The 18,953-nt window shown below is 45.0% G+C and overlaps 6 protein-coding genes across 6 annotated transcripts; 2 read left to right on the top strand and 4 right to left on the bottom strand.

Annotated features, from left to right (window-relative positions):
* Positions 1 to 676: 676 nt before the first annotated feature.
* On the bottom strand, positions 677 to 9,610 carry LOC105390564 (larval cuticle protein A2B). The gene is made up of 2 exons (XM_048622034.1): positions 9,584 to 9,610; positions 677 to 1,307 (listed from the first exon to the last, which is right to left on the bottom strand). Exons 1-2 carry the CDS (start codon positions 9,593 to 9,595, stop codon positions 717 to 719), a joined length of 603 nt encoding a protein of 200 aa, XP_048477991.1. The 5' UTR covers positions 9,596 to 9,610; the 3' UTR covers positions 677 to 716.
* On the top strand, positions 2,536 to 6,342 carry LOC119690819 (larval cuticle protein A2B-like). The gene is made up of 2 exons (XM_038106660.2): positions 2,536 to 2,682; positions 5,706 to 6,342. Exons 1-2 carry the CDS (start codon positions 2,671 to 2,673, stop codon positions 6,270 to 6,272), a joined length of 579 nt encoding a protein of 192 aa, XP_037962588.2. The 5' UTR covers positions 2,536 to 2,670; the 3' UTR covers positions 6,273 to 6,342.
* On the top strand, positions 6,761 to 8,758 carry LOC119690815 (outer dynein arm-docking complex subunit 4-like). Its single transcript, XM_038106653.2, has one exon. The coding sequence runs from the start codon at positions 6,833 to 6,835 to the stop codon at positions 8,618 to 8,620; it is 1,788 nt and encodes a 595-aa protein (XP_037962581.2). The 5' UTR covers positions 6,761 to 6,832; the 3' UTR covers positions 8,621 to 8,758.
* Positions 8,758 to 9,620, bottom strand: LOC125488417 (larval cuticle protein A2B-like). The gene is made up of 2 exons (XM_038106656.2): positions 9,584 to 9,620; positions 8,758 to 9,413 (listed from the first exon to the last, which is right to left on the bottom strand). The coding sequence occupies exons 1-2, from the start codon at positions 9,593 to 9,595 to the stop codon at positions 8,823 to 8,825; spliced, it is 603 nt and encodes a 200-aa protein (XP_037962584.2). The 5' UTR covers positions 9,596 to 9,620; the 3' UTR covers positions 8,758 to 8,822.
* A 1,843-nt stretch (positions 9,621 to 11,463) lies between these two features.
* LOC119690820 (larval cuticle protein A3A) lies at positions 11,464 to 13,567 on the bottom strand. Its single transcript, XM_038106662.2, has 2 exons — positions 13,416 to 13,567; positions 11,464 to 12,047 (listed from the first exon to the last, which is right to left on the bottom strand). Exons 1-2 carry the CDS (start codon positions 13,524 to 13,526, stop codon positions 11,577 to 11,579), a joined length of 582 nt encoding a protein of 193 aa, XP_037962590.2. The 5' UTR covers positions 13,527 to 13,567; the 3' UTR covers positions 11,464 to 11,576.
* A 1,986-nt stretch (positions 13,568 to 15,553) lies between these two features.
* On the bottom strand, positions 15,554 to 16,793 carry LOC119690816 (cuticle protein 19.8). The gene is made up of 2 exons (XM_038106654.2): positions 16,679 to 16,793; positions 15,554 to 16,378 (listed from the first exon to the last, which is right to left on the bottom strand). The coding sequence occupies exons 1-2, from the start codon at positions 16,688 to 16,690 to the stop codon at positions 15,668 to 15,670; spliced, it is 723 nt and encodes a 240-aa protein (XP_037962582.2). The 5' UTR covers positions 16,691 to 16,793; the 3' UTR covers positions 15,554 to 15,667.
* Positions 16,794 to 18,953: the final 2,160 nt, after the last annotated feature.

Here is an 18,953-nt window from a genome sequence, read left to right as displayed (position 1 = left end):
TTGGAAAAAAAATCATAACTCCTAAACTACTAAAAATTGCTGAACATACATGGGGGTGATTTGGCTACCCCTTGACCTAAGGAATCAAACGTTTTCCTTTGGACGTCACTCTTTGGGCCACCCTGTATTTCAAAATGGACAACTTATACGGATTTGTCGTCATAATACTTTTTTGCTCACTTGAAAAGAGCTATCCAACGATGTATGTCTCATCTTTATTGGACATAGGTCCCAAAACGCCCATTGTCATTTCAGATGCGGCCTTATGGGAAAGATATGTGTATACGAATCAATCTTATTATTACGGCAAATGTCTAGTGGAGTAGAGATCAACATATTATTTTCTTTACAGAAAATAATCCATTGTCCGGCAAAATATTATAGCATACGCAAATTCCATTTGGACAGCCAGAAAGTATTTTTATGTCCACATAGAGGTACCTAAGTAGGCGACTAATATTCTAATTGTTTACCTACTAGTTTCACTTTACTATTTAAACATCAGCGCAAAGCTCACATCATCTAACAAAAATAACTTGAATAAGCGGAGAATTTTATATGACAATAACCTTTCCTAGATGTTTGCTACAAAAATAAGGAAAGATAAGTATCGTTTATAACATTTTATTGCTTTTTCTCGATGAGCGAGTTTTTCTTAAGTCAAAGGTATTTAAATAGGTTTCGTAATTAAGGGAGATGACTAGATTGTTTTCGACTTAGTGGTGGTAGTAGGAAGGCGCAGCAGCGGCGTAGGCGACGGGCGCGGAGTGGTAGACGGGGCTGGAGTAGGCGACGGGGGCGGCCGCGTACTGCTGGTAGGCCACGGGGGCAGCGATCTTAGCGACGACGGGGGCGGCGTGCACCAGGGGGGCGGAGTAGGCGACGGGGGCGGCGATCTTGGCGACCTTGACCGCCGCGGGCTCCTTGTGCACGACAGCGTTGAATCCGTTGTGGTCGTCGGCGGTGTACTCGACAGTGCGCTTGGTGCCGTCGGGGTCGACGACCGAGTAGGAGCCGCGCACGACGTCTCCGTCGCGGGACTCGTGCTGGCTCTTGGAGTCTCCGGTGAGACCGTCCTGCACGTCGTACGCGAAGCTGTACTGCGGGTGAGCGTCGTACTCCTCGACTGCTACCTTGGCGACGGGGGCGGCCACGGCGTACTTGGCCACGGGGGCGGCGTAGGCTACAGGGGCGGAGTGGTACACGGGGGCGGCAGAGTGGTACAGGGGCGCGGCCGCGTAGGCGAGCGGCGCGGCGGGCACCACCCCGCAGCTGCAAGCCGCCACTAGGCCGGCGAGGATTACCAACTGAAACAACAATTAAAAAATATTATTATCACCAAACTATATGTATCACCAATCACTTCATAATTTATTTAAATTTAAATTATTATTTTTAACTTTTATGTTTTTTTTATTAACTTAATCAAATTAAGACACACACCTTGAATGCCATTTCGGGATATGTGTTCTCAACTAGAGTCGACAGAGCTGTACTGTTGAGGCGTATTGTACAGCATTTTATATATCAAAGTGTGATATGCCCGAGGCTCTGCCGCCCGCCCAGCCGGCCGCTTCGATCAATAACCGGACCAGATGTCACTACACTGAAGGCCTACCAGAATGCAAAGGTCGAGTCAAATATGCTTATCAGCACTTCTTGATAGATAATGGTTGTAACTAGTAAGCTATTAATCAATGGTAGTTGATGCTGACATGAAGATAAATGTTATGTTACATGTAAGGCCGGATTAGACGGATCAAAAATGTTGTAGCTGTAGTGTAATATAATTATGATGAAAAGTAACACTCGGTTTTATGATTTAGCGTTTGATGGTACCAGTATTTGGCACATATTTAGAATATAGAGAAGAACATAGCTCGCGATCAGTAAGGTGATTGGTAAGAAAATATACGTATAGAAATGAAATAAATGAAAAAGCCAGGTTTTAACTACAAAATTTATCGTTGAACCTACGGTATTTTTATACACTTAACCAAAGACCTTACCTCTATTATAACTATATAGCACTCACCTATCCAAAAGTGGTGAATCAGTGGTGAACCTAACTGTGTAAGTAAAGCACCTAAGAAAGTATGTACATCGTTTTATAATATTAAGGTCTTAGATTATCCAACCAGGGTTTCAGATATCCTTTGCTGGACACGAAAAACGACAGGTTTTATAAATTATTTGAATATACGTAATACCATAGAATAACAAGTACAATGTAATACTTACGTAGATAATTAACTAATATCCACCATACATACTCGATGTCCCCAGATGACGAGGCCAATCTAACTGAAGTCTGCGGACAGAATTTAGGCACCTATTCTTACTAACACATCTTCAATCTTAATAATGCATGCAGTTATGCACATTGCCAGCTAACCTCACAGCCCAACTGTCTGACCTATGTATACAGTTAGTAGAGTTAGTACTAATTTCATAACACTTGGCCTAAAGTCAAGAACGCGTTCGAATTTTCCGCCATTGACAAACTGCAGGCTCATTTCCAATTTCGTGCACATCCGCCCTGATGCGGCGGTCCATACTAAGCGGGCATCTTCGCGGTGTCACAACCTCCGCGTGGTATAAATACTGCGGTCACCCGTTCCAGAGCATAGTCCAGCTCTATTGTCTGAACAATCCATCCAACCAAGAAAAATGGCTTCTAAGGTAAACTTTTGTTTTTACTTTCATTTTTATAAGTAAAAAACTTTCTTCTTTAACAGTCACATTCAGATAAACTTAATTTCACAAAATAAAACCATATCATCCCTAACTCATAAAACTATGTAAATTGTTCAATTAATTTAATTACAGTAATTATATAAAGTTCTTTCATCCAGAAGCCCTAGCAATAAAAATTCAAGAAATAATCATAGATTGGTCACCATCAAAACCCATAGGTTTTAGATTGAAATAACTTTATTTATTCATACTGTTTATTAAATTTACGAGTAATTAATATTGTCATTATCTAATTCAATAAAGACCTCGATTAATTAAAACCATGGCCCTTCGATGGCTTCCTTAAGCGAATTTAATCACCAGGTTCTATCCAAAAATATCTTGTTAACCTTTTAGATTAACATAACATTTTAACAACTTCCCTTTTACTTTATTAGTTAGTATTTACCTAACACACGCTAATGATCCATGTTAATTAATGTTGGTTATTAAAAATCTAAGGGCGTTCAACCTTAAAACCAAATACCTACAAATTCTCGTTACAATGCAAATTCTTTTCGAACACCTTCTGAAATTAATAAAATCTACTAGATATAATATCTCTAAATATTGCCATTGAGGTGCTATTTCAAAGATGCTATTCCACTTCCTGCAAATTTTATTCTAGTATAATTAATTCACCTAATAATTAAGATTATCAAGTCATTTTATTCACAGTGGCATTATTAATTCACGCAAAACGCAAAGCTCATAAATCTACACTCGCGAGCAACCAAATCGACTCAAGCCTTCACGGCGCACATATACATTGATTTTCCTAAAACGATAAATGGTAAATATAAAAGTGATATGTCATTCGAAAGCTGAAGAATTAGGCTTTCAATTAAGATCAATACCATAAAAAAAAACTAAGCGCAGATTTAATGACGCATTTTAATTGCCCGTCAGTGTTAATTACCTCATTAGGAATCCACGCCTTGCGCTACCTGATCCCGCTATAAAACCTTTCCACATCCGGTGTACCTTATCAGTCGCTTGTTGCAAGTTGACCGGTACACATCTCGTTGCATTGTATTCCTTGTTTTCGCAAACCCATGGATACCACACCAGAAGAAGCTGCTCAAGTTGTTGCCTTGCTGCAACAAGGGTTAAGTCAGCGAGCAGTCGCTGCCCAGCTCCACTTGAGCCAGTCTGCTGTATCCCGAGTATACAGACGGTTCCAAGAGACTGGTGCCTTCAATCGAAGACCAAGAACGGGCCGCCACCGCTGCACTTCAGAGAGAGACGACCGCTTCATTGTCTCAACCTCGCTGCGCAATCGACACCTTACGGGCGTTGATGTGCAGCAAGAACTGAGACGTGTACGACAAGTGGCTGTCAGCGAGTGGACAGTGAGAAGACGCTTGAAGGAAGCCAACTTGACACCAAAAAGACCTGCATCAGGCCCCAAATTGACTGCAGGCCACCGACAAGCGCGTCTTCAGTTTGCTCGAGAGCATCTCGATTGGAGCATTGCGCAATGGCGGTCGGTCCTGTTTACTGATGAGTGCAGAGTGTGTCTGCATGGCAGTGACAGGAGAGGCCGGGTCTACCGGCGTCCGGGGGAACGATTTGCCCAATGTTGTTTCGCTGAAACAGTAGCATATGGCGGCGGTTCCTGCATGATGTGGGCTGGTATTTCTCTAGAGGGAAAAACCGCACTTGTTTTCGTGCCTGGAGGCGGCCGAGGAGGCGGGTTAACAGCTGATCGGTACATCACCGACATTCTACTCGGTCATGTTGTGCCCTATGCAGAATTTGTCGGTGAAGACTTCGTGCTAATGCACGACAATGCCCGCTGCCACACGGCACGAGTCAGTCGGCAGTTTCTGAGAGAGAAGGAATTGCGCACGATGGACTGGCCTGCGCTCAGTCCTGACCTGAATCCCATCGAACACTTATGGGACGAGCTCAAAAGAAGAGTTCGGGCCAGGAATCCAGTCCCTGCAAGCGTGGACGAGCTGAAGACAGCTTTATTAGAGGAGTGGGACGGCATTCCTCAGGAAACTGTCAAAAAGTTGATAAGGTCTATGAGAAACAGGCTGCAGGCTGTAATTAGGGCAAGAGGGGGCAATACAAAGTATTGATTTAAATAAATAAATTTTTATCTTAACATTTTTTGTTTAATTTGTATAATACGATACCCATACCCTTTTTTCCTAAATTCCCGTTTTTCCTACAATTGCGTTCAGACATCATTTATTTCAAAAATGATGAATGGATTTCAATAATAATGATATCAAATTAAAGCTGACATCTTAAGCTTTTAAATGACATATCATTTTTATTATTTCTATTCATAATTTTACTTGTATTAATGTATGTTTGCGCCGTCAAGGCTTGAGTCGATTTGGTTGCTCGCGAGTGTATATACCTACGCTCTTTTTACAACTAATTCGTGTGTCAAAAGACCAGGCATTTCAGGTGGTGCGTACTTATATAGACAGATAGATACACTTTATTTAAACTAAAAGGAATAATAAAATTAACAATTTTTAACTTAATTAGGCTACAAAAGGCGGTCTTATCACTAAAAGCACTTAGTATCTTAGTGGACAAAGGTCGCCGGTGCCTGCAGAGCTAATCTGGATGCGGGGCGCGCGCGTCCTTGCGACGCTATCCGCAGCTCGTTTGTAATTTCACTGCGCACACGCATGGCGCAACACTCTAGTCTCCTCGTGAAACTATGTCAATGTTTCTAGTACACTGTTGCGCACTTGTCATTGTAAATCATGCGCTTAAGCCCACGTGTGCACCGGCCGCTGGATAAGGAGCTTTAATTTAATTCTCGTTGCACAGATAAAATCGACAAAAGATATTGTGGATCTTATCTTTCATAAGTTGATTAGTAAAGATTAAAATAGCTTTTCAGGTTAATAAAAGCTGTATTCAGTCAAATCAAAACAATAACTCGAAATAATTAAAGTAACTGTGTGTATCTGTATTTAATCCAAACAATTCATTTCCAGTTCATCGTATTCTCCTGCCTGGTGGCGATGGCCCGCGCGGGCGCGGTGGTGGCGGGAGCAGTGGCGGCGCCGCTAGTGGCCGCCCCCGCGCCCCTGGTCGCCGCCCCCGTCGCGGCCCGCCTCGAGGAGTTCGAGCACCCTCAGTACAGCTACGGCTACCAGGTGTCGGACCACATCACCGGCGACTACAAGGAGCAGAGTGAGCAGAGGGACGGGGACTTTGTGTCGGGACGCTACTCGCTGGTGGAGCCTGATGGCGCGAGCCGACGAGTCGTAGAATACGCTTCCGACCCCGTCAATGGATTCCAGGCTGTTGTCCGCAACGAGCCCCTGGTAGTCGCCGCGCCTGCCGTGGTGGAGCCCGCCCGTATCGCCGCCGCCCCGGTCGCGCCTGCCCGCCTCGCCGCCGCGCCCGTGGTCGCCCCCGCGCCCGCCCGCCTCACCGCCGCCTACCCCGCCCCGGCCGCCCGCTACTTCACCGCCGCCCCCGTGGCCTCGCCCTTCGCCCGCCTCACCGCTGCCTACCCGTACAGATTCGCTCCCGCCGCGTCTGTGGTCGCTGTCTGAGCTAAGGAATGCGATAACGACGGACTGATCTACTCTATTTTGGTTTATTAAATTTTCTACTTGACTTAAATTTGAATTTTTCGTTTCCTAACCTACTTTTCGTAACTGCTGCCTACTTAGATTACTGCATTGTATATTTACCATTTCAATTAAACATACAGAGATATAAGTTTGTAAGTATTAATAGGGCAATATTAGGTAGGTATCCATATGAATTTTATCTGAGCTGAGGATATACTAAGCACCATCAAATTATATAGGTATTTATTCTCGTAAGTCTTGATGGCGAAAATAGTTTTTTATTTGGGGCACTACTTTTATCTCCAATGAACACGACTCGTGAGTCGTCGTGTCCTTGTCGTGTCCTCCCTAATGTTACGTGCTTTGAATAATAATATGTCCTCGCTGGTATGCTCCTGAAAATAATAACCCCCTCACGCTGCTCTCTGACGAGGTTCTTTGTGCTCTCTTTTCTGACAGAATGCAAAGGTCACTGTCACTGAAGTAAGCCATTTATTTATATTTATTTATTTACAATAATTAGATAACAAAGTTTAACCATGGAGGAGAAGGAGTTGTTCGGCGCGCTGACGGTGTACCGCGAGCGCGGCGCGTACCTGCGGCGCCTCGAGCAGTTCGACAAGTCGCTGGCGGCGTACGACCAGGCGCTGGCGACGCATCCTCAAGACATCCGCCTGCTGACGGGCCGCTCGCAGACGTGCGCCGACGCCGCGCGCCCCGCGCCCGCCCTGCGCGACGCCGAGCGCGCCCTAGCGCTGCAGCCCGACCACCTGCCTGCCACCCACATGCAGGCGCGCGCGCTCTACGCCATCACCGAGTTCGAGCGCTCCCTCGTCGTCAACCACCGCGGCTATGAGAAGCGCCGGCAGCCGCCCTACTTCCTCGAGGGCATCAACCAGGGCCGCGAGACCATACAGGACTGTATCGGCACCAACGCCGGCGATGTCATGATCGACTTCTTACCTCTCATTAAGAAGGTAGAAAAGAAACGCATCTATGAAGACCAGCATCCTAAGTCGCTGCATAAATGCCGGATACCAAAATGTGAAGCCCACCGCAAGCTCACGCAGGCGCAAGCCAGGAGGCGGTTGATGTTGTCTCGAGTTTTAGCGATGAAGTATTTGGGGCCGATGGCTTATGACAAATTCTTTCTGCAGGACCGACAAGTTGACCCGCGGCTAGACTCGGCCAATGCCGCGGGCAGTCGGGAGCTGCGGGCGCTGGTCGACGAGGCGCTGCGCTCCCTGATCGAGCGACAGGATATGCTGCATGCTCAAAGACCGTACTACTCAATCAAATTGGCTGAAAGAACAGTATCGAAACATCACAGTGAATTTATGAAAGCCATGCTAGAAGCTGAACAAGAGACGTCGACGCGCACGGCTGATCGACTCATACAGAAAGTTGAGAACAGCATGAGACAGTCGCATGTTAATGAGGTGATTTCTCAAGCAGAACGAATGCAGACATTCTTAGATAAGAAGACACCGAGGACTCTACCCGACAAAGAAAAGTTTATCGATCGGCTTTATCGAGCGGTAGGCGAAGGGTATCTGTTGCAACATCGCCTGTCCTACTCACTCAGCGAAAGGGGCAACCGCCGCCGCATCGCCTTCCTCATGGGCTTACCAACAGGGCGTCCGAGATCATTCGACTCCGTCATGGCAAATTACCCGTACAAGTTCCACGACCTGAAGACAGCCACAGAGAAGCTCACGGCCACTCTCGACATGTGCGAAAACTCAACTCAGCGTTGCTGGCTGTACTACGAGCTGTCGCGTCTGACGTGCGCTCAAAAGAACTACTCGCTGGCCAAGTTCTATGCCAAGCGGTGCCAGCGGGAGGCGGAGGCGCTCAACAGCCCGACGTGGTTCCTGAACGGGTGCTTCGCGGTGATGAGCGGCGACATGCAGCAGGGCAACGCCAACGACGTGCGCGAGACGGTGGACACGGCGATGGAGTGGAGCGGGCGGCTGCCGGAGCCCGGGCGCGTGCAGGAGTTCCTGGGCCGGTGCGCGGAGGTGGCGGGCGAGACGGCGGCGGCGGCGGCGGACGAGCGGCGGGCCGCGGCGGCGCGCGAGCGGCAGCTGCTGCAGGTCATGGACCCCGCGGAGCGCACGGACATGCGCGTGCTGCTGAAGCGCATGGCGGCGCTGCCGGCGGGGCGGCGCGGCGCGCTGCTGCCGGGCCCGCGCCGCCGGCCCAGCCCGCGCTCCGAGCGGCGTCGGCGCCTGCAGCGCGGCCTCACCGTGGTGCCCGGCCCCGACCAGGCCCTGCCCGCGCCGCCCAAGACCGACGTACTCGGCTTCCAAGTTTTCGATTTTTAAAAGTACTTTTATTGTGGTTAGAAGTTGTGCATTGACGAAATGTTTTCTTAATTTACCTAGTTTATTTCGTATGGATTTTTTTTGGTAACCATAACCTTATCATGCTTGTCCTACTATAAATAAAAAATATACGGCAGTTTATATGAAGGAATAAATATTTTATTTACAGATTGAGACGGTATATCAGATGTGACTAGGATATTCAGTGGTGGTAGTACGAAGGAGCAGCGGCGGCGTAGGCGACGGGCGCGGAGTGGTAGACGGGGCTGGAGTAGGCGACGGGGGCGGCCGCGTACTGCTGGTAGGCCACGGGGGTAGCGACCTTAGCGACGACGGGGGCGGTGTGCACCACGGGGGCGGAGTAGGCGACGGGGGCGGCGATCTTGGCGACCTTGACCGCCGCGGGCTCCTTGTGCACGACAGCGTTGAATCCGTTGTGGTCGTCGGCGGTGTACTCGACAGTGCGCTTGGTGCCGTCGGGGTCGACGACCGAGTAGGAGCCGCGCACGACGTCTCCGTCGCGGGACTCGTGCTGGCTCTTGGAGTCTCCGGTGAGACCGTCCTGCACGTCGTACGCGAAGCTGTACTGCGGGTGAGCGTCGTACTCCTCGACTGCTACCTTGGCGACGGGGGCGGCCACGGCGTACTTGGCCACGGGGGCGGCGTAGGCTACAGGGGTGGAGTGGTACACGGGGGCGGCAGAGTGGTACAGGGGCGCGGACGCGTAGGCGAGCGGCGCGGCGGGCACCACCCCGCAGCTGCAGGCCGCCACCAGGCCCAAGAGGATTACCAACTGAAACAACAAAACAAAAGTTCAAATAGGTCTTTTACGATGCGGAAACGATAAGCCACTATTGACGTTAATTTTAATCCTTGTATGTCCTTGAACTGTATTTAATTGATCACTGTTTTAAATAAACTAAATTGAAACAATGCTAAAAAACATTTTATTAATAAAAATACCTTGAAAGCCATTTTGATCTGTTAGTGTTGACCGATGAGATCGTACTTCTGAATCGAGACCAAGCTCTCGTTTTATATCCGTCGCGTTTAGCTTTCGGTCGTGACATTCAGAAGCTTGTGACGTAAGTGGACAGCCGAACTTGGCGCAGCTTACGAAAGCTTTCGACGAAAACTTACCCGCAAGGTCACGGTCAGATCTTCGAACGAATAAGTGCAAGTACCTATAATGACATTATTATAGTCTACTCATTTTCTACTTTTATAATTTTACAGTAAACCTATGCTTAATTGTAATTAGTTAACTAGTTAATAAAAGAAAATTTGACCTATAAACCACCATGACATAATACGTTATCATATCGTATAATTTGCTCTACTTGCATTCAACTGAATATATTATATGCATTTTAACTTTTCCGTATGTGTCGATAATATTTAGTTAATACTTATTTACGTACGTAGATCTGTTTTAGCAATAAGTAGGTTACTTATTGAACTTAACTTACACTTACGCACCCAGTAAAGTAAAGTTGGTTACTGCTACTGGGTGCTGCTATAAACTACTGTCTACCCCATTAATGTATGTCTATTCTTATGCATTTTAACTTCAATAAGTAACTAGAAATTTTGAAGAAAAATACATTTATAGTCGGTTAACCAAGTCTGAATAAGGTAAGAGGTAAGATCAAATCAAAATATTCTTGATGTTTCCAATGCAAGGAAAGCTTGATGCTGCCGTTTTTACAGATATATCTCCAACATTATATTCTATGTGACAATAAGAATGTATACCTTATCCAGAACCTATTGTGAAATAAGTACTACTTAAGCTAAAATAAGGATTGGCGGCTAGGTAAGTACCTACTATAAAACATATCCATAGTAATCATGGGGCTCTAGCCCTCTTGAACTGATCGTTGAAGAATTGTTTAATACGAGGGCGGGTCAATAAGTCCGTGACTTTTTGAACAAAATACTGGTTTTTGGATATTTTTTTTATTTTTTTTTTCAACGTAGTCTCCTTTGAGCTCTATACACTTTGTGCAGAGTTTCTGCAATTTTTTTATCCCTTCCAAAAAATTAGGTTTCTCGAGGTCATCAAAATACCCACCTTGGCCTTCTTTGGCGCCGATTCACCCCGAGAAACCCACCGTTTAGACAGATTTTTGGTCTCTGGTGTGTTGTGGTGGATCCACGTTTCATCCACGGATACAAAACGGCGCAAAAACTCGTCCGAATTTCGGTTTAACAACGCCAAACACTCCTCTGCGAAGTTGTCATTCGATTGCGTTTGTGAGCAAACGCGGCAGCCATCTTGCGGAAAGCTTTTTCATACCCAAGTGATCATTCAAAATTGAAACCAGTGAGCTACGTGATATCCCTGTGGCTTCCACTATCCCTTTCACTTTCAATCTCCGATCGGCCAACACCATGTCGTGAATTTTTTCAATCATTTCAGGTGTAGAGACCTCTACTGGGTGCCATGAACGTCCGGCATCTTCCGTACTTGTACGGCCACAACGGAATTCAGTAAACCACTTTTAACCATAGATATTGATGGTGCAGAGTCCCCATAATCTTTATCAAGCTTAGCCTTGGTTTCAGTGATGGTTTTTTTCCGTAAAAAAATCATGCTTAGTGAGCACACGAAATTCAGTTTTTTCCATTATGTTTTTAAATCACGCGGTTGTTGCTAAGAACGGGTGTAAAACACAAACCAAGTGACGTAACTTGTGCAAATTTTGACAGATGTCTACTGACAGATGCTTGTTGACAGGAGCAGTGTTGTTCTTTCAGTTAAGTGGCGGGAAATTATAAAAGTCACGGACTTATTGACCCGCCCTCGTACAAAGGATAAAAAGATAAGCAAAAACAAGAAAAACTTTTCGAAGTATTTATTTACTCCGCTTCATAAATAACAAATTTACAAAATGCCTATATACAGTTAACATAATCTAAAAAGAGATAACACAGCAATATTGTAATAATTCATCTAGTAGTAGTAGGGGTAGGGGTATGGTAGCCTGAGGGGCGCGGGTGCGGGGGCGGGAAAGACAGGGGCGGGGGCGGGTGCGTAGACGGGGGCGCGCGCGAACACTGGAGCGGGGGCGACCACGCGCGCGGGGGCGGGGGCGAACACCGGGGCAGGTGCAACCACTGGGGCCGGAGCGACCACCCTCGCGGGCACCACCAGCGGCTCCCGACGGACCACCGCGTTGAACCCGTTCAGAGGATCAGCGGCGTAGTCCACGATCCGCCTGGTGCCGTCCGGGTCGACCACGGAGTATGATCCGGTGACCAGGTCCCCGTTCCTGTGCTCCTGGTGGCCCTTGTAGTCCCCGGTGAGCGCGTCCTGTACGTCGTACCCGTAGGAGTATTGTGGGAGCGGGTCTGAGCGGAGCAGCGGCGCGGGCGCGAGCACGCTGGCTGAGGCGGCCCCTACCACGCACATGAATACTACAATCTGGAAAGAAATTGAATAGTTATAAATGAATATTGAAAAGCGTAATAGTCAAAGGATGTGTGTAGTTTACTCGGGAGCTAGGCTGGCTGAACTGAAATTAAGAGGATATATACAAAGGTTCCACTCGACAGAGCTACGTAGAGGAACTTCGCCCCCTCTAAGAATAGAATAGAATAGGATGTGTGAAGAAGAGCTTTTCAATCCACAGCGATTGCCGACATAAAAGGTTGCTTTCAGCAGTTTAATTTCACTTCTGATTCATTCGATCGATCGATATCGATGCTAATGAGATGCAGTAGCGATTGCCACCAATATTTGCGTAACATCTATTTGTGCCGGCGATGTCCTGCATATCAATCGTCGTCCCTTCTGCTATCACTATCATATCACGCATATTTACAACATGCTGGCGGTCAATCGATTTGACGAATGAGTGGGGTTGTGTGAGGAATACTTATAGTTGCTTAATTGCTTATATTATAGCTTTTGTTCAAGTACTTAGGTAGGTACATTTTCAACTACTAGGTACAATATTGGTGAATACATCTTTGTGTCTGGAGAATATATATAAAAGCTACGAGTACAATTGAGTATAAATTGCTGATATGCATTTTATTACAGCTGTAAAAGCGTCTTTGGATTTGATCTTTCTATAAGTATCTTAGGGGTTTTTCGGGAATGTAACAAATAATAATATGTAAAAACCTCTCAAGGTAGGATCGTATTAAATGGCAACATTGCTAATGTCAAGGAGTGGCTTTCTCCGCTGCAATGTGCGCGGGCGGCGCATTATCATACAATGATCGATCGTGACCGACCGATTGCAAATATCATTTAATAATTGCAATTATAATTATTAATTCTTTGGACGTGTTACATTTTTCTGTCCTTAGATGTTGTGAAAGTGATTTTTAGGCACATAAGTAAGATTTGCAAATAAGTATCCTTATTTAGAGCAGAGTTAGGTAACGTAAAGTGCGCTGTTGTTATTTGTGGCTACACTAGACGTGATTAATTGAGGCTACTAAATGTAGACCGCCTTAAAAAGTAATTAGACATTTGATTAAAACCTGCAATTTTGGTATTATTTTTGTCAGGTAAAGGACACCAACTTTTCAGTTTTAATGTTCATTCACATAATAAAATCTTTTGAAATGTGAGTTTTACAATTGCTATTTATATGAATAATAAATAACTCAAATGGCAAACATATTTTATCATGAATAATGCAAGTCACTGTTTTTATCACTAAAAAAAATATCCTAAACCTTTGATACTAAATTCACTTATTTATTTTCACCACGAAACTAGGTATCAAGAGCACAAAACACTTTCACCACCAGCTACCCCGCACCCTCACTGACTCACCTTGCTGTCCATGTCTACAGGCTTGAAGATGCTACGGAAGGATGAACGAAGTCGGTCGACTGTGCCCCTGATGTCCAGCCACCGGGTTTTATATCGTCCACTGCGTAACATCACTACGTGAGCACAATACAACCACCGCGTAAAGAAAGTGACGCATTGCGTGATGGTCTTGCGATATCATCGCATCGCACAGGGATGGGACGTGTCCGGTCCTTATAGATGGGTAATTAGGGGGTTTTCCCACGATAATTTAGGTGCATTGTCTTAAGGATAATGTAGTTTTCTGATGGGGTTGATGATGATACACTCACGGGCAATGAAAAGGTTCCACTGAGAAAAGCACCAAATTTCTCCTAAGCGGAAAAGGCTTGCTTAATAACGCCTTCTGCAACATGAAAGTACGGTCAGCTGCATAAGTAGCTATACACTTCTGTACCTTGTCAAAGTGACGAACCGTCAATGTTTCAATGAATGGATAGGTGGTTTCAGATTGACAAGGTACAAAAGTGTACAGCTACTTATGCAGCTGACTGTACATTTAACAGTGCATCAGGATATTACCCACTAAAAACAATAATATTTTGTTAAAATAGTGAGTGTAATAATCAAAGCTTCTTCCATAAACTAAAAAACATACATACCGTCTACGACTGTTACCACCTTATTCTTTGAGATTTTAATCTTACATTACTTGTTCCCATAGATACTTACCGAGTTATCTAGAAAATCAGAGGTTTATAGACATCGGTCTGTTTTGAAATCCTGAGATTAGGAGGTCCCGAGATTCAGGGCATTAATTATTTTGGCGCATTTGTTATTTAAGTATAACGACTAGTGATAACTCGTATTGTCCAGATGACCGCGCAGATGCTCTAAATTGATAAAGTTAAGTAATGTTATGATATAGAAAAAACCTTTTTTTTAGTTACTCTATTGGGTAGGGAAGACTGAATATTGGCACATCCTACTTTTATCCCGGAGTTCCCGACAAGCGAAGCTCGGTCCTAATTGTTGATTCATTTAAGTAGTCTCGGCCAAAGTGAGTTTTGTTGTAAGTTCCGAGCAGCATGCATGACTGAATTTGTCGTTAGGTACTTACATATACCCATAACCTACCTACGTTCTTACGTAAACTGGGGTGCACGAAAGTTGCATATCCTTCTGTGACGTATCACTTGCTCCATACGTTTAGCGGTCAGCGATAATCTGAACCATGGTGACAAATCCTACTCTAGCTCTAGCCTAGTCTAGACCCAAGTCATGTCAAGTAGTAGAGACGATTACACGATAGATTCGTTGTTAAATGTAGGTACCTACTTAAATTTTAGCTAGTCTTTTCCGCTTAGGATTAATGTGGTGACACACTGCAATTTTTTTTTGTTTTTTATTCAGTAAAACAAACACAGGTTACAAACAACAAAAACGCCAAACTGTACAACTGTAACCATAATATAGATATAGATACAGTGAATATGTACTCACATCAACAATCTCCCGCGGAGAAGCCTGAGCCGGCCGAGCGCAGAGATGAATGGACCTTACATGCAGTAGAGCTTTATAACCAACTAGCTGTTCCCGCGCGCTTCGCTTCGCCTTAAAAAGTTTTCCCGTGGGAATTCCGGGATAAAAAGTAGCCTATGTTCTTTCCCAGGGTCTAGACCGTATGTATACCAAATTTCATTCAAATCCGTTCAGTAGTTTTGGCGTGAAAGAGTAACAGACAGACAGACAGACAGACAGACAGACAGACAGACACAGTTACTTTCGCATTTATAATATTAGTTAGGATTCCTTTGGGTCGGCATCGGGCTACGGCAGTAGACTAGAGGGCAGTAATGCACGTTTTGATACTTAACTCATAAACCATTTATTTTCTGATTTTAAAATACAACTCTTGAGTTTCTCTTCTCCTGTGGTTTTCCAGTTCCGCAATGCATACTGTTTTAGGTAGGTATGTATAAAATCGAACGAGGTCTTCCGTGAGTGGTGTTTAGATAAATCAAATAGTTAAGTATGTCCTTGTGTTGGTACTAAATCTCACTTTCGAAATTTCAATAATTTCCATATTTCAATAATTGTAAAGTTAAATTTTTACGTTTTAACCGCTACGTGCAGCAATGTAAATAATATAGCACACATTTAACAGTGAAAATATATTTATTTAAGTACTTAAAACTAAATAAAAAATAAGTCTTTCAAAATGGGCCATCAAGTCAGTCGTGCACAGCTAGCGTAGTAGGAGTGTGGGGCTTTCAGGGGTAGCGGTACCCCTCCACGTTCCCGGCGGCGATGACCTTCGCCGGCGCGGCGCGCACCACCTCGGGCTGCGGGAGGGCGAGGGCGGGGGCGGGGGCGAACCGAGTCACGGGAGGGGGGAACGCGGCCGGCGCGTACGCGGGAGCATACGAGTACGCCGACGCCACCGCCGGCCCCGCGTATGCCACCGGAGCATTACCGAAGCGCTGGAACACCGGTCCGGCGAACTCAGCGAACCTGGGACCGGCTATCTCCGCGAACCTAGGAGCGGCGATCTCGGCGAATCTGGGACCGGCGTAACGTTGAATGACCGGCTCGGCGACGACGGGGGCGGCGAAGCGCGGGGGCGGCAGGGGCTCGAGCACGGCGCGCGGGGGGGGCCGCGCGGGGACCACCTCCTCCACGACGGGTGCCACGGGCTCCAGCCCCGGCTCGCGGCGCACCACGGCGTTGAACCCGCCCGGCCCGGCCGTGTAGTCCACGATGCGGGTAGTTCCATCAGAGTCCAGGAAAGCGTAGTATCCGCTGACGAACTCGCCGTCCCGCCGCTCCTGCTGCGACTTGATGTCGCCCGTCACGCCGTCGCGCACGTCGTAGCCGTACTTGTACGACGGGTAGTCCTCCTCCACCACGGCCACGGGAGCCCCCACCGGCGACACCGCCACCTGCGCGCGCGCCATCGCAGCTACGCACGCCAACACGACCAACTGAAATAATGAACAACTTCTGTTAAAATACATGATTACTTTCTGAAATGCAATCCTTTCTTAGAATTGTTGTTATAGCGTCCAGGCCGCCGCCGCTGGACTGACTCTCTTAGACAGCTAGCTATTCGAGGTCAAAGGCAGAGTGTAGGGTTGCTGCTTGGAAGAGGCCTATGTGTCCAGCAATAACAGCAATCAAAATTATTATTGGCGGATGGACAAGATTAAAACTGTTCACATTTCACAATCACTTTTAAATTTTCACTTAGAGATCACTGAAACACTTGTAATGGTCGTAGGTACCTTGAAAGCCATTTTGCTGAGTATGAGATGTGTTGCGGGGTGCGCTGGGATGAGCACTGTACCCCCTATCACCTCTAACACTGTTTTATACTTCACACGACAACAGCTTGCCACATCCTGACGCATCTCCAAATTTTAACATATTCATGTTTCAAGTACGCACGTAAGTACGGTGTTTCTGTCGGGACAATGCCAAGTTAACAAAAGTGGCTACTTGAGCAACGACGTCGCGGGCTAACAACATATTATTACGGTCAATGCGATTCTCAACGCGTCACGGTGGCCGCAGGTTTCAGGGGTACATTTGCGCAATTCAGTGGACCGTCTAGACTTGCATTGTTCGAGCATGGCCAGGACTCGTTAGCCCCCACCGACATCCTTGCTACTGTCTGCTACTAACAAAAGGCATAGACGCGCGTCTCGCTAACTTTCTAAAAGTTTCAGTCTTAGTTCAGCTGTGATCTGAAGACGGCTTACAGAGAAGACAGGAAGAAATCCCAATGGCTACATCACTAGTTGTCTCCAAGTTTGCTCTACATAAAAACAACAAAGTATCTAAGGTACTAGATTACTGTGCAATAGCTTATGTTGGTACAGATCCCGTGAGTCTGACGGCCCTGGGGTCCACTTCGTGTCATGAAGCGGTGATTCATTGGGCTAGTTTCAACAGCTCCAAGTAACACCAAAGACGTTTTCATTGTTGACTTACAGCGATCAATGATAAAAGAAGGCGACGAATTAACTTTGAGATTTGTAATCTCGAGCGAGACGTATTCCCAAAGACATCTGGCTACTTCATATGAAGATGCTACTGCCCAATCCGATGTCCAGGACCTTCCAGGTACAGATTTACTCGACATTTGACCCTGTAAAAGAGATCAATGATTAACTTCAGCACCTTAACAAACTTGCCCTTTTGATGTAATCATTATATATGAGTCTTTAACTAAGCTCAGTTATGTATATGATATGACCGATGCCGAAGAAACATTACCTAGAGAAATATATGTACCTACATATATTTTTCTAATCTAAATTGATCTAATCTTATATCTAGACCAATTGCATAAGGTTGTCTCGTTTGTATGTAATTTTGACCGTCAAGAGACATATACACATACTCTACTTTGCCAAGGCTCGCTTGATTGATGTTTTAAGCTCTAATTACAACAAGTTATTAGGTCTATCGGTACCTGAATATCAGTTATGATGTTATGTAGATCTGGTTACTCATTTGCAAAATACGTAGACTGATCAAACGTACGTTTTCTAATAGGCATATCTAATAGTTTAATCTTAGGTCTATCCGGCTAATCTTAAATTTATCTTAAAGTCTATCTCAATTATAACAATTTATCTCAACAGATTTAACAGATGACAGATACACAAGGTAAAATACCTAACTTGATTTTATTTTTCAGATCGAACACTACATTACCTACCTAACATAGAATTATTGTTTTTCTTACAAAGTAATTTGAACGCTTTAAACTTATGGAATAGAGATAAGTACCTACTACGAAAACAATATTGTAACATTCCGTACTACTTATTGAAGAATAATGAAATCGCTTTCAGACACTGTGTCTTTACAATGCCAAAAATGGCGAAGCAAATCTGTGGTATTTATTCACAATATTTAGATATTTCTACTCCTGATTTACATGTGAATAGTGCTGAAAGTGGGTCATTTAAACTAGTTAGTAGACGATACCTAGTAGCTAAGTAGTCAGTACCTCCGTGGCGAACCTCATATCACTCATATCTCCATCACAATACGCATCTGCAGGGTCTCTCAAGGTTCCTGGCCCAATTGAAACAATAATGAAATATAATTTCGTTTATAAATTGTATTATAATTAATTATGTTTTTATAAATTTTCTGAATAAAGTGTAAGTATAAAAGGGTACAGTTACAGGTAAGGGATGCGTACTCTTACAAAAAGTAAAATATGGTAGATTTTTTATAAATGCATATTGTTTATACTCCTCACGTTTATTTCTCCATGAAAAGGGCTAAACGTAAACAGTAGTAATAAAAATTATCAGTTAGTATAATATAATATCCTCATAGCCTGGGCGCGTCCTTTATTGTAATATAAGTAATACTGTAATATTTAACTACTAATGTTTGTAGCAGTTACTATGGAATTAGACTCCTTTTTCATGTCAATATCACTCACACATTAGATTGTTATCAATATTTTTGATCAATATTGTTACCTTTAAGTATCCATAAGCTCAATGCGTTTAAATAGGTACTAAATAAATAATT

Source organism: Plutella xylostella, chromosome 7 (genome assembly GCF_932276165.1).
Source record: "Plutella xylostella chromosome 7, ilPluXylo3.1, whole genome shotgun sequence".
NCBI lineage: Eukaryota > Metazoa > Arthropoda > Insecta > Lepidoptera > Plutellidae > Plutella > Plutella xylostella.
This window is presented reverse-complemented; position numbering and strand designations above follow the sequence as displayed.

Excerpts from the sequence above, each read along its gene's own strand:
- LOC119690815 (XM_038106653.2), top strand. The coding sequence starts at position 6,833 with ATGGAGGAGAAGGAGTTGTTCGGCGCGCTGACGGTGTACCGCGAGCGC.
- LOC119690820 (XM_038106662.2), bottom strand. The coding sequence starts at position 13,526 with ATGTTACGCAGTGGACGATATAAAACCCGGTGGCTGGACATCAGGGGC. Across the intron at positions 12,048-13,415 it reads CTGTAGACATGGACAGCAAG|ATTGTAGTATTCATGTGCGT; the intron begins GTGAGTCAGTGA and ends ATTTCTTTCCAG.